Below are 26,883 nucleotides of genomic sequence, written 5' to 3'. Positions count from 1 at the left end.
TCTCTCTCTGCCCCTCCCCCGTTCATGCTCTGTCTCTCTCTGTCCCAAAAATAAATAAACGTTAAAAAAAAAAAATAAAAAAAAAAATACGTACACGCAAATCTCCTGTTAGGATAACCGTATCAAAGTAGAATTCAGGTCTCACACATCAATGTCTCCGTACAGCACAATGCCTGGCATTAACAGGCACTCAAATATTTGTTGAATGATTTCATACTTTGTGATTTATTATCACTGACGTGATTACTCTCTTGCCTGTAACACTACCTTTCACGATTTTAAAAGACAACTAAGGGACATATTCCAGTCATGTTACCAAATAGGGAGAAGAGATGAGCCTTGTCTCTTCTGATTTCACTGGTTTCCCAGGTTTTGTTTTCCTGAAGCCAGATAAAATATCTTTGCTTTAGGACAACCAATATCTGCCCTAATGAACAGGAAACGGAGATGCAGAAGGTTCAAAAGCCAAATGAGCTTGAAAAGTTCTCTGACTTCTCAGACTCCTAAATCATCCTTAGCTTTCAGAAAGCATACAAATTCCAGACAAATGTTTGTAAGCGTGGAACCAGCTTTCATATCTCTATCTCTCTATCTATCTATATGTTCAAAAAAAAAAAAAAAAAGCCAGAAAGCCTTTGGCATTCACAAACCAAGGACAGCCATGGCAAGCGGCCACCAACGAAACATATCACCCCAAGAGGACTGTGTGGGAAACCTCACTTGGGGCCGGTTTTATATCCTACAGTTAGTTCTATTTTTGTGGAATTCTCTCAATGTTGCTGCTGGAAGGGAAAAGTATGTATCTTACTGTGTGCACTGAAAATCCTATCAGCTCTGGAGTAGACGAAGAAAAAGAACTGATCCCCATTCTTAAAATACTAAATTACCTTCTCTCTATCAACCACCCTTCCCATAACCTAGTAATGACCCTCCCCTACGCCCTTTCCCATCAAATTAATTTGATATCTGTTATTTTCATCTCGTCAACTTAAGTACGAATACCACAGTAGGAGAAAAAAGGGAAATGGTGATGTAGAAAAGATTCATTCATGGGAATTATGAATTCCAAACCCTTCTCTAAGTCATCTGAATTAGCTTCCTATAGTTTCTAACCCCACACTCTACTCCCTTTAGTCCAAAGTACCTTGGCGTCCCAATTCTTGTTCAGATAGTAGATACAGGTGATGCAGCGACCGTCACCGTTGGGGTTGTCTACGTGTCGAACATAACCCGTTCCATTTCCTGGGTAGCAAGCCACCATTGCCTATGGAGAAATCCCAAGAAAGCTGGTTAACAAAGCTGAGACAATCCACTCCTATTGGGGAACAGCTGAGTAACAGAAGTCTCCTTGGGTGCTATGTGACATTTACAGGCGGCTGCTGGCTCCTTAACTGCATGCACAGTACGTACATTTAGACTCTTCATCATATAAGGTTAACAGCCAAGTCATACCTTAGGCTCAGCCCAAGTGGAAAGTGGTTCAGCCATATTCCCACAGTTCTAGAACGTTTCAGACCGTAATCCAGCTACATCATCAGGATGCCCTGCTTTTCTCCAATCTTTCTTTTGGCAAAAGCAGGTTCTGGGTTCCCACCCTAGACCCACAAAATCAGAATCGCTAGGTAATGGAGTTTAGGGATTATGCCTGGTGTAATAAGTGCTCCTGAATCACCAAATCACCGGCTGTCTTAGAACAATGGTGATGGTTGCATTGACAAAGAGACAGGAACCAACCACAAAGGGTGAAAAGATCAGGCTTGCTCAATAAAATGCTTAGGACAGAAAGAACAGGAAAGCAAGGGTCAATCAGAAGGAAGCTATGCCCCAATTTGTTAGGACAGGCAGTGTGATCAGGTGCAATTCACAGAAAAGCCACAGACACGTCTTAGTGTGTTTCTCAATACTCTCCTACGGTCTTCTCTCCTACTGATAATTATCACATCAGATGATATCCTGAAGTTTTCTTCCTTTGTCCAAGCACTACCTGTATCAGCCAGGTGGAGGGATAAAGTAGAAAGCCATACAGACAAATCCTACTGAAAATTACTATTAAAGAATTACTATTACTAGGGTACCAAACCTCTAATTGTCCCATGGGAAAATTATAGCAAGGAGTAGAAAAAAAATGGGCAAAGTGCAAAAGCTAGTTCTTTCCACAGGACACTGCCTTATTTCTAAAATACTTTCATAGGGATGGAAACAGATAAATAAGTAAAACATTTTCATAGGGATGAGATATATGCAGGGAAGATATGGGAACTGACAACATAAAATGAAGAAAGGGATATTTTTCCTGTTTTGTTGGCCAATGCATCTTAGTGCCCAGAACAGTGCCTGACACATGGAAGGTGTCTGTTTAAAATTTGATAAGGGGTGTGTGTGTGTGTGTGTGTGTGTGTGCACAGTGCATGGGCGGCTCAGTCAGTTAAGCAGCCTACTTCAGCTCAGGTCATGATCTCACAGTTTGTGGGTTCGAGCCCCACGTTGGGCTTTGTGCTGACAGCTCAGGGCCTGGAGCCTGCTTCAGATCCTGTGTCTCCCTCTCTTTCTCTGCCCCTCCCCTACTCGTTCTCTCTCTCTCTCTCTCTCTCTCTCAAAAGTGAATATTTAAAAAATTTAAAAATTAAAGGGGTGACTGGGTGGCTCAGTCGGTTAAGCGTCCGACTTCAGCTCAGGTCACGATCTCGCGGTCCGTGAGTTCGAGCCCCGCATCGGGCTCTGGGCTGATGGCTCAGAGCCTGGAGCCTGCTTCTGATTCTGTGTCTCCCTCTCTCTCTGCCCCTCCCCCATTCATGCTCTGTCTCTCTCTGTCTCAAAAATAAATAAAAAAAAAAAGTTAAAAAAAATTTTTAAATTAAAAAATAATAAAATTTGATAAGTGAATTAACAAGTGGCTCTCTCCTCTGAAGAGTAAGTTTACATTCTACCTAGATCAATAGAGATTTCTGTCATTTTATTTTTTTTAAAGTTTATTTATTTTCAGAGACAGAGAGAGAGAGAGAGAGAGAGAGAGAATCCAAGCAGGCTCCATGCTCACAGCACAGAGCCCGATGTAGGACTCGGTCCCATGAACCGTGAAATCATGACCTGAGCCTAAATCAAGAGTTGGATGCTTAACTGACAGCCACCCAGGCGTCCTGAGATTTTTGTCATTTTAAAAACCTATCTCCAAACATACATGTAGTGATCCAGTTGGTATTTTTCCTCATAAAGGGCAGGGTTGTTTCACTGGTAAAATGATCAGTCATGTAGAGAGGCCCAAACTAATGCACTAGTGGCTCGAAGGATCAGCTTCAGTGCTGTGGGGCCAAGTCACTCCCAGCTGTAGCACGAAAACATGAACGAAGCGCGTAGCTTCAAAGGCTTCACGCACACTACATACTAGAACAACGATAAGGCTGAAGAGTAACTCGGCTTTACAATGATCTTAACGCTTAAATCACCGTCCCCCGCGTGCAGCTATCAATCCCACATCCTGCCTCTGAACATCTAAAATGTCAACGCAATGTCATCTTGGAGCTGAAGTTAGGCTGTTAGCCCTAACCTCGTTCAGAAAGTGGAATTCTGAGGCTCCTGCAATCAAGATTTAACAAATGTGGTACCATCAGGTAAAGGATGGCTTGGAGAAAGCTAACTGGCAGCAGGCAGAAATGATGGGCCTGGCTGGGAAGAAGGGATAAATGAAGTCCCCTATAATGACTAGGGAATTACTCATCCCTGGAAGCAGCTATTAGGATTATAAGAGCCACCACTGAGCCAATAATGAAAGTCACTTAAGCCACAAACAATTATAGGCCAGATTCCCCACCATCTCAGCGTCTCCCCACTGTGAAGTCTTGAAAGGAAGAAGCGCTCCATCAATGCTATATAATCTTATATTCTTACACAGCTCTACTCTAAGGAAAAGGTCAGTGGTCTGGATGCCTGCCATCTGGTTCACTCAGCAACTAATTGTGTGATCCCAGGCTCAGTGTCTTTTCTATAAAGAGGGGCTTGGGTTGGAGGGCCTCTGAAGGTCTAAGACTCTATCTAAGCAGCAACCCCAGAAGGAGCCACAGGGTTCTTCAGGGCATAATGAAGCACTCATCTGCCTCAGAATTCAGTTTGTATTAAATACTGGAAAAAAATAGACACAAACACACAGAAGTACATCCTTTACGAATTGCTGCATCTATAAAACATATACACCGAAAAAGAGCTAGCACATCCCAGGGACTTGGGACACCAGGCATAATCCCTAAACTCCATTAGGCACAAAACCCCTAAGTGCCAGAAAAGTATCTGATTGCTTAAGGAAGGGGAATGGAGGACATTTTTCTGGCCAGGGTGAATCTTCACCCTCTCTCCTGGTTTATGAAGTCACAGCATCAAGTTTGAAACAATGGAAGGAAATTATTGTGGGCCTCAGTGGGCCTGTCGAAACTACATAGGCCAATTTTATCAGTGTTTTCTGGACAAGAGCCATTGGAGATAGGTCTTGGCTTGGGCACATTCCCAACTATTTGCTGGTCTCTGATACAGTCTAGAACCAGGAGGCTAAGGATATGCTGAGAAGCAAGGCTCACTTCAACAACTAGTCGTGCATTTCTGTGCCAATTTGTGCACGGGGCAGAAACAAACCCCGGAAACTGACCGGTTCAACTGCATTGCTATCTAAACCTCATCAAGCCTGGGAAGGGATTTATAATGTATAAAGGAGGAGAATGCTTCCGAACAGTGAAGAACAGGGCCAGAGTACTTGAATTATTGTGTGACCAACATGCCAAGCAATAACACGGACACTGATCAGGAGGATGACTCATTTATTGTGGACCTTTTATTTGCCAACACTTCCTGACTGGATTAATATTTGAAATTTATAGAAGTTTAATAACATATTAGTGCGGTCCACAATAGCATGTACAATATAGCCCTAGAGTTGTGTTCTTGGATGTGTAAATAAACCCACATGTCCCCTTATGCACTTACCATTCCTTCCTCTGACCCCACTGTGCCCCCCCCCCAGCCCCCAACCACTCCAGGAGGCCTTTCCAGAGCTCTGTAGCAAAAGGAAATGAGCAGAGGGGTGAACCCCACCCAAGCTGGCTCTAGACCAGAGATAAGTGCTCTAGCCATCTAGGCGGCCATGTTCAGGCAGGAACTGTGTATGCATTCTTTGAAGATGCACACAGATACACAGAACTTTAATAGCCAAATCCAAGTGACAAAATCTGGTCCCCGAATCCCCCGGGCAGAAAAGAGAACAGTGGTTCTCTTGGGAGTTATCGTTGAGCTGGCTTCATAAAAAGCCGTATCTCATCAATCCAAAAGGCAACGTTGAAAACTGAAAGTCAAAGATTTCCATTCTGATGCCTACACAGAACACTCTTGACTGAAATCAGCCACAGCTTGATTGTACGTATAAACCATTTTCAAAAAGTGCCATCATCAACACCCACTGTCCACTCAGCAATGATGATCATTTTAGACCCACAGGTGGGAAGGGGGTGCGTCTGCCCCATCTAGCCTCCAGTAAGACTCATCACTTTTCTAATAACAACCAATGGCCTAGATTTTTATGGAAACATATTTCACATTGCTCATGACTTTGAAGTCCGATTCGCCAGTCTGACTTGATCTTAAGTAATAAAGGGGCCTTTTATGTAATTTTAACTTCACAAATTAAAATATTAATCAGCTCATTTTATTTGTAAAATTTGCAATAGATGTGAATCCGTTTTTTAAAAAAATTGGCAAGAATAGCATAAATTCAAAGCTACCTGGCTGAGTGACCTTTATATTGGTATTTTGGTCCACTGCTAGACCCCCCCCTAACTAGCAGGCAGAAATACCAGTCAGTCTTTGTAAGGATTTGTTTTGAATTATGAATGGTCTTAAGCACAGCATACTTTGAATAAAATGCCACCTAAGTACAGGATAACCTGTGCTTAACCTCTTCATGCCTCAGTTTTCTCATCTGTCAAATTGGCTTATGAGGATTAAAGGAGTTAATCCATGTAAAATGCTAGCACAAGGCCTGGCATACACTAAACGCTGCTTCTTTAGCTATTTTTAATTCTTTTAATGTTTATTTATTTTTGAGAGAGAGAGAGAGAGAGAGAGAGAGAGCACGAGCAGGAGAGGGGCAGAGAGAGGCAGAGACACAGAATCTGAAGCAGGTTCCAGGCTCTGAGCTGTCAGCACAGACCTGATGCAGGGCTCGAACCCACGAACCATGAGATCATGACCTGAACAGAAGTCAGATGCTTAAACGACTGAGTCACCCAGGCTCCCCTTTAGCTATTTTTAAAGTTGATGGCATGCACAGTTGTCTTCCCCTCAACTGGGGCTTCTGAGTATCTACCTCTTCTTCAGGGATCCAATTCTACTTAAGCGTTTTGTAGCTTCAAATCCAGGACTGGCTAACTCAAATAGCTTCTGGCGCTTCCAAGTAACATAAATGATTGAAGCCAATCAGGCATATATGTGTCAGAAGTCTGGAGCGTGTGCTATGCTGCCTACAGCCAGGGAATCTGCTGTCCTTTGCAATGAAGGCTCCCTCTTCCAAATCTTCAGATTTTCAGAGGGATGCAAGCAAGTGAACCAGATTTGCGCATAAACTCTCCTGAATAGCTTTTATCCCAATTGTAAAATCGGGGCCACAAAAAACTACATCAGGCTGTACTATGAGGTCACTGTCTGCGGTCTCCTAAGAGGTCAAGCTACTCGGGGCACCTGGGTGGCTCAGCTGGTTGAGCATCCAACTTTTGACCTTGGCTCAGGTTATGATCTCACGGTACAACATGGAGAACTCAATGTGTAAAGACTTGAGAAGAAATACACGAGACCATGCACCTTCTTCAGCTTGGAAAAACAGCCAAGCAGCTCACCACAGTAGAGAACACAATAGCTCAAACCTTCTGGCTAGAAATGGGCCCAGTTTGTAGTTGAGTGACAACAACCGAGGCAATAAACTTGCCCATTTTTCTAGTCAGCCGTGGGTAGAGGAGTTGAAGGCTATACCTACTCCCAGGGTTATTTTTCTGGGTGGTTTGTGGTCAGCACATATTTTAACATACACATGTGATGAGGACAGAGAGCAGAGGAGCCCCGTGTCTGTACATTTTATGTCCTGTATTGGCTAACACACCCTCTGAGAAAGGGGACCCATCTGGTAATTTGGGGGGTGGTGAGGGGATTGTTAACCACTGCAACAAAGGCACTAGCCCTAAAACTGGACTCCTATTTAAACTGAACTCCTCCTTTAAAGCGAGGCCACCTGGGTGGCTCCGTCGGTTAAGCGTCTGACTCTTGATTTCAGTTCAGGTCATGATCTCACGGTCCTGAGACTGAGTCCGGCATCAGGCTCTGCACTGACAGTGTGGAGCCTGCTTGGGATTCTCTCTCCTTCTCTCTCTGCCTGTCCCCCAGCTCAAGCAGACTCATGTACCCCCTCTCTCTCTCAGAAATAAATAAACTTTAAAAAGAAAAGCAAAAATTTAAAAAAAAAGTCTTCAAACTGCTCTAGGTATACCATAAGGAAGGCTAGAGAGAAAAACTGGAAGAGGCATGATCTTTGCAAGTTTTGTTCCAAAAGAAAGAAAGAAAGAAGGAAATAAAGAAAAGCTAAGGATAAATTAAGCCAAAATGTCATTTTCCATTTGGCTCTGACAAGGACTAGAGGAGAGAACCACAAAAATCCTTTTCAAGGGCAAGTCACTTAAATCCAGAGGAAGAAAGCAAACTGGGATTATTGCTTTAGACTTTCTCAGTCTTCCTGGTTCAGGGGTAAGTAATCTTTAAGGGTACCTTGTAGGACCCACTCTCGTCACTTAATTTCCCACTGTGCACTAGTCATAAAACATCTTGACAAGATAAAGGCAACCGTGCAAAGCTTTCTCCAAGAGTTTCCAACAAATGACACTCTGCAAAGTTCACACTATTATTGGCCAGTCCCATCCTGTATCTGAAACTGAACAAAAGCTCTCCAGGTGATGATGAGTAGCTCATAAACATAAAAAGTGCTTTAGAATCTTTATACATTCATTCCAACTTCATCCAGATTGACCTAAAGAAATTAGTTGTAGATAATGGAGGTACTTTAGACAAAAAAGTAGGAAACTCTGTGCAAACTGTCACTAGTTATCTCGGTATCTTGCCTGTTATCTATCTCATTGGTTAAGAGCAAACCTAGCTACCTCCTTCCTCCTAGTGCCTCTAGTTAAAGAGCGATGTAACAAAACGAGGGGAAAATAGGAAATATGTTTTTGGTGGGCAATAACGTGAGCTGTGGCCAAGCTACCATGTTCCCCTTCCCAAAGTTGTCCGAGCAGACAAATCAGAAGAAGCAAAACACCAGACAGTCCAGACAAATACATCTGTAAGGCAAGTAAACCTTTCAACAAACCTCAAGTTATTCATTCAAATGTTTTCCGTTATTCGACTTGTACACGGAGAACCACTTCTGCCTTCCTCATTTGTTCTAAACCCACACTAAAAATGCCTCTACCTGAACCTATGTACCCAGAACACTGCTCCACAAAACCTCCCCTTCAGTTTAGAGCAATAATCATCATGCCCCTCGTGCATTAGTTTTTTTGAAATGTGACAGCTTCAGTAATTCTGAAAATGAAAAGTAAGAAGGTATAGCCAACTCTTGGTTGCTCTGGTGATGTGGATCTACCCAGCCCTTCAGGTCAGGTGAGAGCATCATGCCTGTAAAGGCTGAAATTTACCATCTTCACTTGAAAACCCAGGCAGACCTTTCCATCAGTGTCCTTGTTCTGCTGCTCTACGAGGAATTCGGTTCTAGTGTGGGGATCATTCAAACCATCAACAACTACCCAGACTTTAGAACCTTCGATTTAGTTCTCCTGGCTCAGCGATGACAGTTTTACCGGACGGCAAAACCCCTTGAGATTCTTACATTAAAGAGTTAGGCTCCCACCCCGACCCCAGAAATATGCACACGTATACACACACACAAGTCTATATAAAATCACAGGGGATTCACAGCCTTGTAAAGTCTAACTGCACTAGATCAAGATTCTATTACAGGGAATCCTGCACTTCATGCATGAACTTGAGTGAATCATCTTCCCCAGAGAAGCTATTGAAACTCTGCAAGGCCAAGAATTTAAGAAACTATTGTCATTCCTTTCTGAATTGTGGTTAATTCCTCTCCTTGGAGAGGATTCAGCCAGAGCTCTGCAATTAAGCACAGTAAACAGGCCGGGGAACATCCACATATCAATACAGGCTGTTTGGGTTTGGAAAGGCGGCCCTTCCCCCCGGAGGCCTGGCTCTGGGCCAGCAGGGTGACGGCTGAGTGACAGGGCTACGTGCGCTGCGTGAGGGTGGCAGCCAGCCCACACCCGAGCACACCGCAGGGCAGACTGCGGAGGGAACCGGCACTGGACAGCCCTCCCCCAGCACTACTCCAGTCACCAGAGAAATGTTTTGAATAAGGGCTTCCTTGCACTTATGAAATTGGCAAAAGTCAGCCAGACTCAGGGTGAAGGACATTAAGACGGGCGTTTAACCATATCCTTTCCTATACCTTTCCCCATATTGTAACAGCTGCCATTTCCCCGAGGACCTATGTAGCCAGGTGGCACTTTGGGGTGGTGCTTTACACATACCATCCCATTTAGTTTCCTGATTACGGGGAAGGTAAGCAGCAGCTGTCTGTCCTGAGTCACGCTGCTCACAAGTTCTCAGTAGAAGTCATTAACCCTGAAAGTTATCAGGTGAACCTACAAGTTATCTTTGTTGTCTAGAAAAACAAATTCATGAGTGATCCCTGAGGCGATCTGGGGGTAGGGACTCACAATATTTAACTTCTTTTGATGTGAGAAATAGCCTTATCAGAAAAACAAAACTTTACCTGCAGCTCTCTAAAGTCTCTGAAAACATCTGTGGTTGCAGGATTGTCAGAAAATTAAATGCGGCTGTCCTTAAAGTCTTATCTGTAATGAATCCTAACATATTTCAGGGAATCTATGATAACTCAAATGTAACTGGTAAGACAAGATTTTATAAATGGGTAATATACAAAAAAAAAAAAAAAAGTTACCAGTCAAAACACATGTAAAATGCCTTGGAACAATATTGTTAGGCCAAGAAAAACCGGGAAAACACTTCACCTGCAATTCCCACTGGATTTTCAGAGTATTGACTAGGAACACTGCAAATATGCTGGAATAAATAAAGTCAAAGAACTTTCTAGGAAACCAGATCTTATATTTGTGTGTGCATTTCAGCACCTAGGAAGATATATCTGCTCAATGAAAGAAATGACACATGGCAAATCAGTTAGAATTAGAACGCACGAAATTCAGTAGACACATCTGTTTACCGAACAAACATTTGTATAGTGCTTACAACGTGCCTGGCACTGTTGTATGAGCTCCACGAATAATCTCTCGTTCAATACTCATAATAACCCATAAGGCAGGAACCATCATTACCTCCGTTTTACAGATGAGGAAACTGAGGCACGAGGAGGTTAGGTAACTTTCCTTTTTGAACCCAGTTAGTCTGGCCGCAGAGCATGAGGCCATCGTCACCAAATCATGCTGTATCTGCACAGCTTACTTAATGTCCAACATTAACCAGTTCATCCATTTTTGAGGGAACAGAGATCTTCAGTTCTACCTGAGGCATTTGAAGGCCTTCTCACCCCTGCCTATAACTCTTTCCACAATCATAGAAAATTGTAAAATGCAAAAAAAGAAAAAAATCACCAACTATGAAAAAGCAGCATGCTTGGCACGGAATCTGGGAACCAAGGCTCCAAGGTGGTGGAGGGTAGGCAGCGGTTAACAAAAAGCACAGAGCCGAGGAAACTGACTCTGAATCTTGCCTCAAAGTACCAGTGGTCTACATGGTCTCTGCTTCAGTTACTCCCACTGGAGGACAAATTCACTCCCATTCTAAACACTTAGCAGCCCTGGCAGGGCCCACATCTACTTAGGATGCAACTGCTCAACAACTAGCCCAAGTCATCCCAGGCTGCTCTTTCCAGGCCCAGGTTCTACGGGAGGAAATGAGCCTCTCAGGACCTTTCCTTGTTAGCTCAGGTCAGCACCAGTCAAGGTTTTCAGACTTGTTCCAAAGTCAGAAGATAAATGACCAATTAAGCAAAAATTTTAGGGGGAGCCTGGGTGGTGGCTCAGTCAGTTAAACGTCCAACTTGGGCTCAAGTCATGATCTCATGGTTCGTGAGTTCAAGCCCCGTCTCAGGCTCTGTGCTGACAGCTCAGACCCCGGAGCCTGCTTCAGATTCTGTGTCTCCCTCTCACTCTGTGCCCCCTTCCCCCACGCTCACGCTCTCTCTCAAAAATAAGTAAACATTAAAAAAATTTTTTTTTTTTTTTAAGAAAAAATGTTAGGCGTTCCTGGGTGGCTCAGTTGGTTGAACATCAACTCGATTTTAGCTCAGGTCATGATCCCAGGGCCGTGACAGACAGGCTGTGTGCTGAGCCCCACATCAGGCTCTGTGCTAAGCATGGAGCCTACTTAAGAGACTCTCTCTCTCTCTCTCTCTCTCTCTCTCTCTCCCCACCCTCACTTGCACGAGCTCTCTTTCTCAAAAATGCAAATAAAAAAATTAAAAATATCTTTATAAAAATTTTAACATAAATACAAAAATGTATTTGCAAAAGGAGCAGCACCTGGTAAACTCAGAGGAATCCCAGGGATGAGATGAATTTTCCTTCCTCATGGCCAAAGCCTGTTTAGGAGACAAATCCACTGCTTCCATGTGAACTGGAACTCACTGAATACAGAACTTCTTAAAATCACGTTAATTAGAATACACTGGACACAGACCTGAGGCTTAGAGGAGGGGTAAGATCTAGAAGGAGGAACTTAGAGGAGTAGAAAGTAAAAGGCTCCTCTGAGAATAAAGTATAAACTATTTTAGGAGCGGCAAGGGGACTAGAAATAAAGGAGTGCCTGGCTCTGAATTCGGGGGACAGGGGTCATTAATTTAATTCTCCCCATGTTCTCCTGATATATATACAAGCCCCATTTTACAAACATAGAAACTGAATCAGAAACCAAAAGTAACTCACGGAACATTATAGAACTAAGCGTGACCTTTCCACCACTAAACACTGCTTCTAAAATATCAGGAAACATTTGTTAACTGAAAACAGGTGCTCTTATTTCCAGAGCGCCTGCTTCCACTCCACGATAAAGCAGCAAGGGTGAGCCTCGGATGACTCCCGTGACTTACCAAACGCAGGCTCGAACTTTGAACGGGGAAATCGAAGGCCTCCAAGGCAAGCAATCAGAAGAGGCAAAGAGCTGCTAGTCCCCAACCTCCTCCGGGTGGCACCTTTGATTCCCATCAAGCTGGATTCGGTTGTCCGTGTTCCCCTCCCCCGCCCCCTTCCCCACCCCCAAAGGGCTCCTCACCGCAGCCTTCCCAGGTCTCCCACGGGACAAGGGCCAGGGACCACCTCAGACTTCTGTGTGGTGTCCACGGGGAGCACAGAAGAGTGAGCACGAAATCAAGGCAATCTGTGCTTCCAGTCTGTGCTCATCCCAGATCACTAGTATTCTTCCCCCTTCCTCCTGGTGCCTTCACCTCCCACTTCTCGCAAGACTGTTAGACACAGGAGGGAAAGCAACACCCTGCAGTTCATTCCCAAAGACTCTTCCTTCCGCCTCCGTTCACCGTGAACAGGAGGGAATCGGTTCCCAATTTCGCTCCAATTCTGGCTCTAGAAAATTTAAGGTAACTGATACAAATAATACAAAAACAATGTGTGAACATGTTAATAACATGTGGTGGCTTTTTCTCAAAAATTTCCCGAATAAACTACACATGCTTGTATGTTTCAGTTCTAGCAATGAATTAGCTCACATCTGATCAAATGTCTGAACTTTGATTTTCTTACTAAGAAAGTATAAGAAGATATAGCACCACCCCTATTTGGCCTCCTCTTACTTTACTCAGCGCTTCTCAAACTTTAGCACGTGTGAGAAACACCTGGAAGACTCATGAGTTTCTGACTCACTAGGTTCGGGGCGAAGGCCCCAAAACTCATATTTATGTAGCAGATTTCCAGGTAATCCTGATGCGGCCGGTCCAACAAGCACACTTCGAGAACCATGGCTGTTCTGTGGCAAAACCAACAGATTTTGTGCAACACCTCGCCCTGGATGATAAAAGGTAAAGCGGGGGCGCCTGGGTGGCTCAGTCGGTTGAGCGTCCGACTTCGCTCAGGTCACGATCTCACGGTCCGTGAGTTCGAGCCCCGCGTCGGGCTCTGTGCTGACAGCTCAGAGCCTGGAGCCTGCTTCAGATTCTGTGTCTCCCTCTCTCTCTGGCCCTCCCCCCGTTCATGCTCTGTCTCTCTCTGTCTCAAAAATAAATAAATGTTTTAAAAAAAAAAGGTAAAGCGTAAAGAGGCAACTGTCACTAGTGAATCTGGGGAGGGTGGTCGTTGGTGGAGGGGGCGGTGCATAGAGCAGGAAGTGAGAGAATTCCTCAGGCAGTTTCTGGCACAGGCTTTGCAGTGTGATTCCTAAAGCTGGCAGGAAACATTCCAATTGTAACTCTGTAGCATTGTTGAGGATTACTGTCATGTCAGCGCTGGAGTGTGACTGCTGGTAGGAGTCTCTTCGGGAATCAAATAAGAGGCACTGAGAGCACCTATTTGCCCTCTCAGATGGAAATTTAGTCTCAATTTTCATTTAACTCCCTATCATCTTGGAGGTAGTTAAATATTGTATCCATGTTCTAGAGGAGGAAAGTAAGGTTCCGAAAACTGGCCCAAGATCACAAAACCAGCCAAGGTTTTCAGACTTGTTTCAAAGTCAGAAGATAAATGACCAATTAAGAAAAAAAATTAGGGGTGCCTGGGTGGCTCAGGCAGTTGAACGTCTGACTCTTGATTTTGGCTCAGGTCACTGAAATAAAATGTAAAGTACCCATCCTAGGGTCTAGTGGTAGCTCCCAATTAAATTAAATTAAAATATAAAAATAAAAAATCCATCTCGTTCATGAAGAAGTGGAAACTGAGGTCCCGAGACACCACTTGCCAGAGCCAGGATCAGAAGCCAGGGCTTGAACCTCACGGTCCTGGGTGTTCTTGCTTCTCTGAGCCAGACCCCTCAGGTAGGAGCTGCCAGGATCTGGGTATGACCTGGAGACCTTACCCCCTGGGGCCAAGAAAAAAATTTCAGAACTGAGAAGAAAAAAAAAAAAAAAAAAAACAACCTTATAAAGCCAAAGTCCTTTCTTTGAGATGCTCCTTCGGAGCACATTAACGTAATAAAATATTTAAACACTTTGACATGAAATTAGGGGCCACACTGCAAAATCTTTTTTTTTTTTTCACCTAACAAAATATTCATAGCTTTTTTGACACCCTGACAGCCTTTGAAATCAAAGTTCTTTTTGAAGATGAAATTAAGTCAAACACCTATGAACTGTAAGAGACTATATATATATCAAGTTTACCAGTGTCTGCCATTGAGGAATTTATAAGTAAATGGACGGCAGGGTAAGCAAGTAAGTAGGTAAATAAATACATTCATGTATGCGTGCATGTAGTGGGGAGGCTTGGCCTGAGCTACCCACAGAGTTCTAGGCTGCAGAAGGGAAAACTTCATGGAAAAGACACCTAAGATGCATTCTGAAGAGCACAAGACAATAGGGAGGCTCAGTGGGCCTGGCAAATCAGCTTCTAGTATTTCAGTGACTGGGACGGAAGGTAGTGGGTCAGCAGGAGATTAAGCAGATGGGGTCAGATGAGGTCACATGGAGGGCCTTAAATGACAGGGTAAGAAGTTCACAGCACGTACAGTGGACAATGGGGTGAGAGCATGGTTGTTGTTTTTTTTTAATGCATGGAGACTACATGATTAGTGTTGAGTTTTACACTACTTACATTCTGGCAAAATCACATTAAAATGGATCACACGGAGAATGAGAAACAAAGGCAGGTGATCTATGGTTAAAATCAGTCGCTTGAAAATAATTCCCTCCTCAGGGATTTCTACTATGAAAGCAAAAAAAATTTTGTTAAGAGAAAAAAAAGAAAGACAAACCTTGAGGTTCCACAGCAAACCTAAAACAAAACAAAGACAAAAAGCCAAAACAGTACAAAATAGGCCAAATTTTGACCAATAATACTTACTGCATGTTCCTGCCCGTGTTGAATATTTTGTTTTAAAATTAAAAAAACAATTTTTTTTTAATGTTTATTTATTTTTGAGACACACACACACACACACACACACACACACAAGTGTGAGCAGGGGCAGGGGAGGGGCAGAGAGAGAGGGAGACACAGAATCCGAAGCAGGCTTCAGGCTCTGAGCTGTCAGCACAAAGCCCGATGCGGGGCTCGAACTCACGGACTGTGAGATCATGACCTGAGCCGAAGTCGGATGCTTAACCGACTGCGCCACAGAGGCAGCACCGCCAATGTTTTGTGTTTTAAAAAGATTCTATTTCGGGGTGCCTGGCTGGCTGGCTCCGTCCACAGAGCATGTGACTCTTGGTCTCGGGGTTGAGTGTGAGCCCCCAAAATAGGTGTAAAGATGTAAAAACAAAATCTTAGAAAAAAAATAAATAAATAAAATAAAAGGTTTTGTTTATCCACTCCCATCATTCAAATTAACCTGCAAAACAGTATGAGGCGGAACGAAGCCATCCCAAACACACACAGACACACAAAAGACTCACTGTCAATTCTGTGTGGGGCATGAAACTCTGAGTAATAGTCCCTCAGGTTTAACTAGAACGATGAGGTAGAAATAGGAGGGAACGTCGAGGGAGGGGCCCAGGCAGAATCTATGTTCGATGTGTTGCGTCCCGAGAACACAGAGCACACTCCAAGAGATGCTCAGTCTGTTTCAAACAGCCATGTCCTTACTACTCCCAAACAATGCTCAGAAGAGTAGTACCCTGAATACTTCAAAACAACTTCACGTCCCCCCTCGTAGAACCAAAAAGATGTCATTGACAGCTGGAATTGAGTTTTTCATTTTGTTTTCTTCCCAGTGAAGAACTAATCGGGACGACTATCCTATTCTTTGAGTCTTTGTATCTTGGAACTGTTTTTACATGGGAAAAGTATTTTGGTCCCATTTTGGAAGGAAAAATAATATCTACTAGGAAACAGGCACTTTTATTCCAGAACTTGAGAAACAGTGATTACTATTATCTCCCCTACAGAATAAAAAGCTGGCTTTTTATATATAATCACATGACACTGATCATGAGGGACGCTCAGTAAGTAGGTACCGAATGAGGGAATCCAGTACAAGATCTGAAAGCCTGCATTATACGACTATAAACCCACATGTCTGGAAGGCTGGGATTGAGTTGGGGGAGGGAGTGAAAAATATAACCCTCAATCACTACCAGCACACCAAAACCAAGAATAGGAATGTAACGCACAAATCATTATCAAAAGAAGACACAAAATTAAGGCAAGTCCCATGTTGGTTTAAGATTGAAATAATCGCTGGAAACGGGGTATAAATTGTACATATAATGAACCAAGCTAACTAATCTTGCTTGGTAAACAGACACATGGCTCTGAATCAGAGCCAAATCAACGGCTCCTGGCAATCTGCCAAAACCGAATTCCTTAGTCTGGCAACATAAAATGATCTGTCTGTCGCATTTACAATTCCAGTGCCTCTGGATTCCACTACCCGCTGGGCACCCCTGGCAGTTGCCCAGCAGAAGACATCTGAGCTATCATTACAGTCAGAACGGCAGCATTTGACAAACACTAGAGAAAAATGACACCCATTTCTTAGAGCAATATTAGTTAACAACTACAAAGTGATACTACAAAGGAATTAGCAAATCTGTTGCTGTAATAATTAACAAAGAATTAATAACCTCCTCTATAGTGCTAACCTGTAAGCTGCTCCTTGGTTCTCAGTAGACTTGGGTCAATATGTCACTTACTGTACCCAAGACCACAAAGGTGATTCAGAAGCAGAAGTCTTGCCAAACTGAGCAAACGTGGCCCACAGGCAAGGTTCACCAAGTTTTATCCTGGAGTGCATGATGCTGGAAGTGCACGATGCTTCTCAGATGTGCTCTGCTCATTATGGGTTAACTCCACCCCACTTTGAAGCTTCAGCGGAGAAATCTTCCATACATGGTGTGTTTTCAGAATGCAGTTGTAATATGCAAGACTGCGTGCTATTTACAAATTTGAAATGTTTCTAGCCAGAGTCAGGATACAGGGAGGAATTTACAAATTTGGCTTGAGCGGAGCAAGGTCAGAAAGGGAAATCATTCATGACACCCAAAAGTCAAATGCACATAATTCCACCTAAGGGTGGATGCACATAATTCCACTTAAGGATGTTTATTAACTTAAAGTCGTAATTATATTTAAAATCCCCAAATCATGTGCTGGTGCAGGTGAATTAACCTAACGACCCTGTCTCTTGGTCTACCTGACTCATGGAGCAAGCCTAACCAGGAGAGCCCCTCTCTAAGGCACCTTTGCTCAGGCCCAAGACACGCCCCAATCCCTCCTTCCAGGGCTTGTATAAGGCTTCATCTTTCCAAATATAAAAGCACCTTACCTGCGGAACGACTGACAGACAACACAGGTGTGATTTCTCATACCTCGTTAGCTCAAAAACCTGTATTATTAAAGTTCTGTGTATTTGGGGCCACTTACTTTAAGTGTATTTTGGTCACTTTTCATTTTAAGTAAATAGAGAAGTTGCTGAAAGCCCAAAGAAGAGAAACAAAAATGACAAATCACTGGATGAGTGGACTATTTAACCAGAAAAAGGGAAAGCAAAGTTAGTGACAACTATCTCGCCCCACTCTCAGGGCACCTGGGTGGCTCAGTCGGTTGAGCATCCGGCTTCGGCTCAGGTCACGATCTCATGGTTTGTGGGTTCGAGCCCCACGTCGGGCTCTGTGCTGACAGCTCAGAGCCTGGAGCCTGCTTCAGATTCTGTGTCTCCCTCTCTCTCTGCCCCTCCCCAACTAGCGCTCTGTCTGTCTCTGTCCCTCAAAAAATAAAAACATTAAAAAAAACCCACAAAACTATCTCACCTCACTTTCTATTTTCAGCATACTTCTTCAGGTAGTTCTGTAATCACTTTCTACCTCCCTGTGTCAATCCATGCACAGGTCTACCTCAGCACAAGGCATTTAATGATTTGTGAATAAATAAACTGACACCCGCTGATTTGCCACCTCACCACAAAGCAGGTAAGGTTGCGGTGGAGGGGCCAGTGGCCCAAAATTGAGCAAAAGACATTATAAGGTAAACACACACACACATGCGCCCCTATTGTCTTTTCTTTGCTCCTAAGTGTCATTCAACAAAACGGACCAGGAACATGATAAGAATTCACCCAATGGGGAAACCTGCTTCACTGTCAACTGAGGCTGTATTTTATAAATTATTTCCTTGAATTAATACCCTGCCTCCAGGAGCTAAGCTATTTTTAAATACAAAACCTTTTATAGACATTCCTCACATCCTTACAAGAAGATATTCCAGTGCTTCAAACTCCATGCCTCCTCCCCCCTAAAGCACCTTATTCACAGGCAGACTTTTAAGATCTTACTTACAGAGACACCATGCATCGTGTCTGGTCCTCAAACACCATATTCTGAGAACGGGACCTTTCATGGGCCCTGATAACCACTGTTTCACATGATACTACATGCCCCACTACCACCCTCAAGCCAGGCTGTTAGGTCCCCAGGGCCAAGGTGAAACCATCAAACTTTACTCCAGAGAATGAAAACAGGGATTCCAGAATGTTAGTCAAGCCTCTGTTGATCTCAGACTGAGGCTGAGGTGGCCTCCAAGATGGCTGTGGGGCCGCCATCTTGAGCCATATGCATAGAGAAGCAGCCAAAGCAAGATGGTAAGAAGATTGAGGAAGAAATCCAGAGCGGAGCAAAGACAAAGGCCATAAAGCTCCAGAGAAAAAAACTAATACACCAGCTGGCCTTAGGACTTTCTGGTTCCAAGTTCGTGATTCTGGTCTTCTGTGAACCCTGATGGTGTTTCCTACGCTAGGGTCCTGAGACATATCCTGATTTGTGAAGTATTTTATCCCCTTCTTATTTAAAGCAGCTTTCAACCATGATAATAAGCCCCCTTGAGGAAAAGACATTCCTGATATCACGAGAAGGGTGGGCCACAACTGCTACTGCTCAGCAGCAGAGGAACAAACCCACCACCTTGCAACATGTTTTCTTTTATTCGTAACTTATTGCTGAATTACCATTTGTCTGGACCGGCTCGGGACTGATCTATCTGTTCACAGTACAACTTCCTCCCATGACCCCATCGTCCAGAACTACTCCAGTCAGGGATCCTAATAACCAACCTTGTTAACAAATACATGAGCACAGCACTCCACGCTTTCTTCTTCAGTCTTTGGGTTTTGTCTTTTTGCTGTTTTCAGCTTGCAAATTAATCAGGTGTGAACTAGGGAATCCTACCGTTCACAAGCACATGGGCATAGAAGCTCCATGAGGCAGCGTCTATGCCTGTTTACCTCTGTATCCCCACCCCCTGCAAAGTACCCCACACAGAGTGTACGCAGGCCAGATAAATGAAAGGACAAAAAGCAGAAGCATTATAGTCAAGAACACAAACTCTGTAAGATCCAGGTAAGAATTCTCAATCTTAAAAAAAAAAAAAAGAAAGAAAAGGAAAGAATTCTAAATCTTCAGGTTACAGCTTCGTAACATTTATGGGGGCACGGAATTCTAAGAATTTTATGTACATTATCTTGTTTAATGCTCCTTCCCCCCGAAAAGCTTTAAGGTATTATTATCCCCCATTTCACACTTGGCGAAAACTAAGCAACTTACCTAAGGCCACAAAGTTACTGAGCTCAAGCCTAAACCCCTAACACCTATAATAAATGGTTTCTTCTGGCTCCCTTTGCGACCTTGGGGAAATGATTTAATCACTCAGTGTGCTGAAGATTGTGGTTCCGAAGACTAAGTCAGATAGACAGTGTTTATAAAGTGCTGAGCACAGTGCCAGACAGGGCAAACTGCTCAATAAAAAGTAGTTCTTATTCTTAAAGTTACTAACTAGTGAGTCTGCAGTGAGATGCTTCAAGCAGGAGAACATTTGGTTCCATAAATTACACGTTCTCTGGAAAACAGCCATGTTCAAGATCTAGGCAGCCAAAGCAAAAGGAGCAAATTATGACCAATATTTATGTTGGATATGGTCTAAATTCTCCAAAAGGGAGTAATAGATAAGAAATCTCGATAGCCTGAAAGCAATGACCATGCTTGAAGTTAGGGGGCGCCATGCTGCTGCACATTTTAGGAAACCTGCTTCCCCAGAGGGTCTCCAGCACCCTTGGATTTTTCTCCAACAAACTGGAGGGAGATAAACTCTGACTGGTGACAACTTTTTTGTCAGGGAGGGGGAACCTTTTAGTATTTCTTTCCATACTCTTCCACAATTCCAATTTTAGGTCCAATATATATACCTCTATTTTACTCCCAATGCCTTTGCTTTTGCTTCATTGAGATAAAGGGCATTCTTGCATTATTCAATGACCTTTAAAAGTCCAGGGGAAAAAAAGTATTTAATTAGGATGAATGGGTTAACAGACAAGCCCCAAGAAATATCTAAAAGAAATTGGTGTAAAATAAATGTATAAATTGGCAATTGTTGAAAATGGGTCCTAGGAGCATAATTCATTATACTAACCTCTCCACATTATATACATGTTTGAAATTTTCCTTAATAAAAAGTTACAAATAAATGTTGAAAATAACTGTACAAACTGTGCCTTTTAAAAATTTAGTTTCTACTAAAACCTGCTTGGAGGATGCAGCAGGAAACTGGGTCTGTATCGCTAATCTGGGAAATGGCACAGAGTAAGGCACTCGGTTGAGGGAAGAGAAGAAAGTTAAACTAACTTGAAACTAATATAAATCATGTATTAATGGACTGTTTTTCTACCATGCCTTAATAATGGACATCAAACAAGAGACCCAAGGCCACAAAGCTAAGGAGAATTCCTTATACAGGCAAATCAAACTTTTTTATTTTTTGACTCTTAATAAAATTTGCTCAAGCCTGGTTTACATTGGGCTCCAGTTGACCAGGGAGTATCCCAGTCTAGAGGTGATTTTTCTAAAGGACAGGAATGAAGAGTTTTGTGCCACGACAACCAAAGAAAAGCTGGAAATCCAGGTATGGACAAAAAGATGAATTTCTCCTTTCAATTCACAGTCACCTTCTGAAAGGGTTAACTGAGGAGTTACCTGTTCTACCCAGAAGATAATCTATAACTAAAGAATCTTATCTAGAGATCTTTCTTTTTCCTTATCCAGATGTACACAGTGTTTTTCATTCAGTTTGCCTGAAATCTAGCCTAAAACCCAACCACTGTCCTTCAAATCAAAGCCAAATACAAATACTTAACTCTGAAATATGTTAGTGATGTCTTTCTACCAATTAATTCTGACCTCCCTCAGAACACAGTATGTTCCTAGAATGCTGGAGGTAAAACTCGTAGCACCTGAGTTTAAATGAAACTTTAAAACTGATAAGAAGCCATCTGCTCTTCCAGATTAAAGCAACAAGCACTTCTGTGACACTGAGGCTAGCCCTTCCCCCCTCCCCATTCCCAGCCCGGTAAGCAAGGTCAGTCACTGCAAAAACAAAGCTAACCAAGACAAACAGCTTTCCAACACACACCCAAACGACAGACGAAGGGTAAAGACACACTTGAACGTCAATCTTCTTTACAGTCCAGGTAACTCTGGATTTTCCCCAAATCAAAATAAAATTTAGAGAGCAGCATTTTCTCCTAACATATACTTTATTTGTGTCCGATTAACAACTGTGGGTTCACACATTCTATTCATGTCCTCCTGGCTTGACAGGCATACAGCAATCTGCTTCTCCCCTACTCTGTTTCCCCCACTCCAACTCCTTCGTTTCTACACATTTCCAGTCTTCACCACTTGCCCTATATTAGCAGTGTCCCCGACACCTAAGAGACAAATGTGACAATAAGGGTATGTTTCATCAAAAGGTTAACCTTAAACTGAGATTATACTGCATATATTGTTAAAGAATGGTGCACCTTCCTTCCCGTGCTAGCATGCTTTGCCTCTCTGTGTTATAGTGAAGTTTTCCACAGTTCTGAGTGCCCCTTGACCAGTCCGCAAATTCAAGTGCAAGTCACTCAGAACTGCCACCGGAAAATGGCCGCATTATCATTTGTAGAAAAGACTGAGTAGATGGGACTACCCCAAAGTTATGTACATGGACCAATATCATGGTGCCACATGTTCCCTATTTCTGCCAATCTACCTGCAAATGTTTCCAAGATAAATTACCACCCAGGGAGTCACTTTGGGTGGTGTGAACAAAAACATGGTTTCTTTCCAGAGGTACTTCACTACCTCTCCCCATCTCTTAATTAGTTCTGAGTGGATTTCTCCATCGATTGATAGTTGGGAAAGGGAAGGTGGTGGTGTAGGGCTCAGGACCAAGAGACTTTTCCCAGCCAAGGAGATGATCCAATAGTGTCCTGGGTGCAATTAGCCAAGGGCAGCACTCAAAAGTCAAGAGGAGCTTTCCTCTTTCTCAGGTCAGACTTTTATCACACCTGCCAAACTCCACAAACGAAAGGCTACATTGCAAAATCACAACCGGCTCCAGAATTCTTTAAGAGAGCTTTGGCAGGAATACCCTCTGAACGGGGTGAAGTACAGTATTAGGTGACTTTAGAGTGGACATAGAATTTCAATAACTCACACCTGTCTCAGATCATACACAATGCTCCTAATATCCTGACCCCCATCTGGACCTTTGAGAACCCCCACGTATTAAAATCAGACCAAAATCCCACAGCTTATCCGGTTTGTACGAGCCACCAGACCCATTATTTCAGTGAACATCAGGTCGTCGGAATTATACACCTGAGTCCTCAGCGTAGATTTTTCGCTCCGAGGAGGTGTGGGGGAGGGGGAACCAGACCGACTTCTCGCTTCTTGGTTAAAAACTAAAGTTCACTTGCAGCCTCGCGAAGGCAACAGACAACGGGCTCCTAATGTCCCGGGTCCCCGCGGGCTACAGCGGTGGCGGGGAGCCCGCGCGCGTCCTACCTTGGACCTTTCCTTGACGTAGTATTTGCCCAGCCGGCTCCCGCAGTACAGGACAAGCCTGTCAATGAGGGACAGGAGGAAGCTGATGGCCTCGCAGCCCTCCTCATTGCCCCCGATCCACGTGATTTGGTCTCCCCGCAGGTGCCGCTTGGAGACGCCGGCGCGGGGCCCCGCCAACTGGCCGTCCCGCAGGGCCCCGTTGCAGTGCAGCTGCTTGACGCGCTCCAGGACGCAGTCGCCCACCACTTCGCCCAGGAAGTTGTCCAGGTAACAGAAGCCGACCTCGTGCAGACAGGGCACGATGTACTCCAGGGCGATCTTCTCCAGATCCAGCCTCATGATGTGTCCCAGGGGCATCTCGCCCGCAGAGCCGAGCTCGGGGATCCCCAGCGTGCACTGAGACCCGGAGCGACCTACGCGCGCGCGCAGCCGAGGCTCGGGGAGCGTGGCTCGGGGTTCAGCTACCTGCGGCGGCCACGGTCCCCGAGCCACCGCCGCGCCAGGCAGAGGGGAAAGTTGCTCGAAACTCTGGAGGAGAGATCCCTTCAGAAACCAGCGGGAGTTGCGCGGGGTTCCACGACCCAGCGCCGGACTGGCCCAGCGAAGAGTCGGAGGGCCCCTTTTGGAGATGCGGAGCCACCCCCGGTGCGGCCGCGGCCCCAGGCGGGGAGAGGCTGAGGTCCAGCCCCCAAGCCGGCCGACTAGGCGCGTCACCGGCCCCGCCCAGGCCCCGCCCCGGGACCGCCTCTGGGACAGCCCTTCCCCGGGCCAGTCACCCACTCCCCGTCTACCACTGCCCGGCGCCAGCCTCACTTGTTTGTGACTCAGGGAGGGGCTGGAGAACACAGGGAATTTTTAGAATGCTATCGATTTGCATATGTTTTGCATAAAATCCCATAACAAACTTAGATCCCAACTCTTAAAATGTAAATGAAATTAGCACAGTTTACTGCCACGTTCTGGGCTAGTCACCCCTTGAACAGAACAACAAACCCACGAACAAATATGTATATTAAACAGTGACCTCCTTACAGCTTTACTGGTGCCTTTCCTTATTCCCCTTTCCTCTGCTGTTTGACCGACGTCAGGAGGCTCCAGCCACCGAGAGACTGGGAGAAATCCAGTTTTACCTAAAATTAACAAACATTTCCCTAACCCCTACTATGTGCAAAGCCCTGTGCTCTCTCAACAGGGAGGGGGGCGGGGAGGAGTGGATGTGCACAATGAAAAAATGCTGGGTATTATCTGATTGAACCCTGAAAATGCTGTGTTTTGCTTTGCTGGATGTTTCCATCAACTTCTCTTTAAAGCTTCTTACTGAAATAGGATGCTCTGAAAGCCTGCCTTCAGAATCAATCACATGCTCATGTAACAGCCCTATAGGTAAATCCCCTCAAAAATAGACTAAATTTTAGGTTTCCAATCTCACTTTTTCTACAAGAATCTACACCTACACAGGAGGGACGGACACCACCTGGAAGACTTTTTAGTTACCCAAAGGTAAGCTGACTGCTTTATGGATTTTTCATTCTGTTTCCTGCCAAACACCAGAGATCAGAATCAGGGGAAAGAGATCCATAAATTGCATGCAAAGTCATTTCCATATTTTAAATTTTACATTGGATTGCATTCAGATTCTTCATTTAAGTTGAACAAAAGAATGTACAGGCTTTACAGGTATTGTGTACTTTGTACACAATCCTCTGCATCTTTTTTGTACACCCCTCTCCTCTCTGCATGCTAGAGGTAAGATATGCAAGGGAGCAATAGAGGGAAATCCAGGCCAAGAACAAAGAGTAGGATAGGAAAAGACACCGCTGCTACATGGTGAAAAGAAGCAGACAGAGCGCCTGGTGGCCTAAGAACCTGAGGAATGTTCAGGAGGAGCGGTCCATAAGAAACCTTGGTAAAACTTCTGTTTTACTGAGAGGAGGTTCCCTGCCAGGATAGTGACTGTTGGCACTGTCAGCATGACCTTTCAACAGGAGCTGCACCAACTGGGGTAAAGGCTTGACTTGGCCAGCCTCAAGGAGCTGTTGTGCAAATTTCCACAGCAGCTCCATAATGACAGGAGCCCATCATCCTGGGACCCCCCCCCCCCCCCCCGCCCCTAGCACCTAATAGGTGCCTAATAACAGTGACTGGGAATCTGGTGTGCAACCCTTAGCCATGGCAACCTCCACGAGGGTTCAGGGCACGTCTGGACTTGTCTGAAAGGCTGCAGGAGGGGTCTATTGGCTTGAGGACCTGGGGGAACCTGCCTAAAGAAAAGTCACTGTAATGGGAATGCAAGCTGGTGCAGGCACTCTGGAAAACAGTATGGAGGTTCCTCAAAAAACTAAAAATAGAACTACCCTACAACCCAGCAATTGCACTACTAGGCATTCATCCAAGGGATACAGGCGTGCTTTTTCGAAGGGACACATGCACCCCCATGTTTATAGCAGCACTATCCACAATAGCCAAAGTATGGAAAGAGCCCAAGTGTCCATCGATGGATGAATGGATAAAGAAGATGTGGTATATATATATATATTTATATACAATGGAGTATTACTTGGCAATCAAAAAAAAAATGAAATCTTGACATTTCCAACTACGTGGATGGAACTGGAGGGTATTATGCTAAATGAAATTAGTCAGCATAAGACAAATTTCATATGACTTCACTCATATGAGGACTTTAAAAGACAAAACAGATAAACATAAGGGAACGGAAACAAAAATAATATAAAAACAGGGAGGGGGACAAGACAGAAGAGACTCATAAATATGGAGAACAGAAGGTTACTGGAGGGGTTGTGGGTGGGGATGGGATAAATGGGTAAGGGGCACTAAGGAATCTACTCCTGAAATCATTGTTGTACTATATGCTAACTAATTTGGATGTAAATTTAAAAAAATAAAAAAATAAAATAAAATAAAGTCACTGTAAGAGTGTCAGGCAGATCTGCTGGGTCCAGAACAAAAACCTCTGAGGCCAGTGAAGGAGACGGGCATTCTGCAGGGTATCTGTCTCTTGGCTTTGTCTCCCCATCCAGCCATCGTAAATGTTCAAATCCTGGGAGCAGGAAACCTAAAGTCAAAGCTGAAGGACTGTTCATTTGTGGCAAGGAGTGAAATGGAGATGCGATACCAAAAGGGAGGAAAGCCCTTCTCCCACTTCTGCTTAAACCCCCACTTAGCCAGGAACTGCTTTGGCCCATTCAGTGATCTCCTCCGGGGGCGTTACAGATAATGGGGAAACCAGGAGAAGTGTGGCCAGAGATGAGTTGAATATGGGCCCTATTAGGCAGTGGCTTGTAGTGTTTGCAGGTTTGGTGTGTTGTTGACCTTAGGAGTAGATATCCCTGAACAAAAAAAAGGAAGAAAGAAAAAGGAAAAATGACAGATAATCCTTGGTAGTTGGCTGAAATTTTTCTAGCTAAGGGTTCTTTGACGTTTATTTATTTTTGAGACAGGGAGAGACAGAGCATGAACAGGGGAAGGTCAGAGAGAGAGGGAGACACAGAATCTGAAACAGGCTCCAGGCGGTCAGCACAGAGCCCAACGCGGGGCTCGAACTCACAGACCGCGAGATCATGACCTGAGCCAAAGTCGGACACTTAACCGACTGAGCCACCCAGGAGCCCCTAGCTAAGGGTTCGTTGTAGATACACCTGACGCTCATAGGAATAATTAGGAGGGAATTTACAGAGGACTAGAAATCTGTAGTAGCAGATGGAGGAAGCGGCAGTCAGCAAAATACCGAAAATCGCATACCCATCTCCCGGAATGAACAT

General features: G+C 44.3%; 1 protein-coding gene across 1 annotated transcript in view; it reads right to left on the bottom strand.

Annotated features, from left to right (window-relative positions):
* The window catches only part of EGLN3 (egl-9 family hypoxia inducible factor 3), a 30,060-nt gene extending 6,280 nt beyond the window's left edge, over positions 1–23,780 (bottom strand). Inside the window, exons 1-2 of the mRNA XM_025919953.2 lie at positions 23,102–23,780; positions 1,145–1,264 (exon numbers count right to left, since the gene is read on the bottom strand). Of these exons, the coding sequence (XP_025775738.1) occupies positions 1,145–1,264; positions 23,102–23,458 (477 nt within the window). The 5' untranslated portion in view covers positions 23,459–23,780. The remainder of the gene's footprint in view (positions 1–1,144; positions 1,265–23,101) is intronic.
* Positions 23,781–26,883: the final 3,103 nt, after the last annotated feature.

Source organism: Puma concolor, chromosome B3 (genome assembly GCF_028749965.1).
Source record: "Puma concolor isolate L17-30 chromosome B3, mPumCon1.1.hap2, whole genome shotgun sequence".
Classification (NCBI taxonomy): domain Eukaryota; kingdom Metazoa; phylum Chordata; class Mammalia; order Carnivora; family Felidae; genus Puma; species Puma concolor.
The sequence above is the reverse complement of the archived record's forward strand: the minus strand, read 5'-3'. Positions and strand labels throughout refer to the sequence as shown.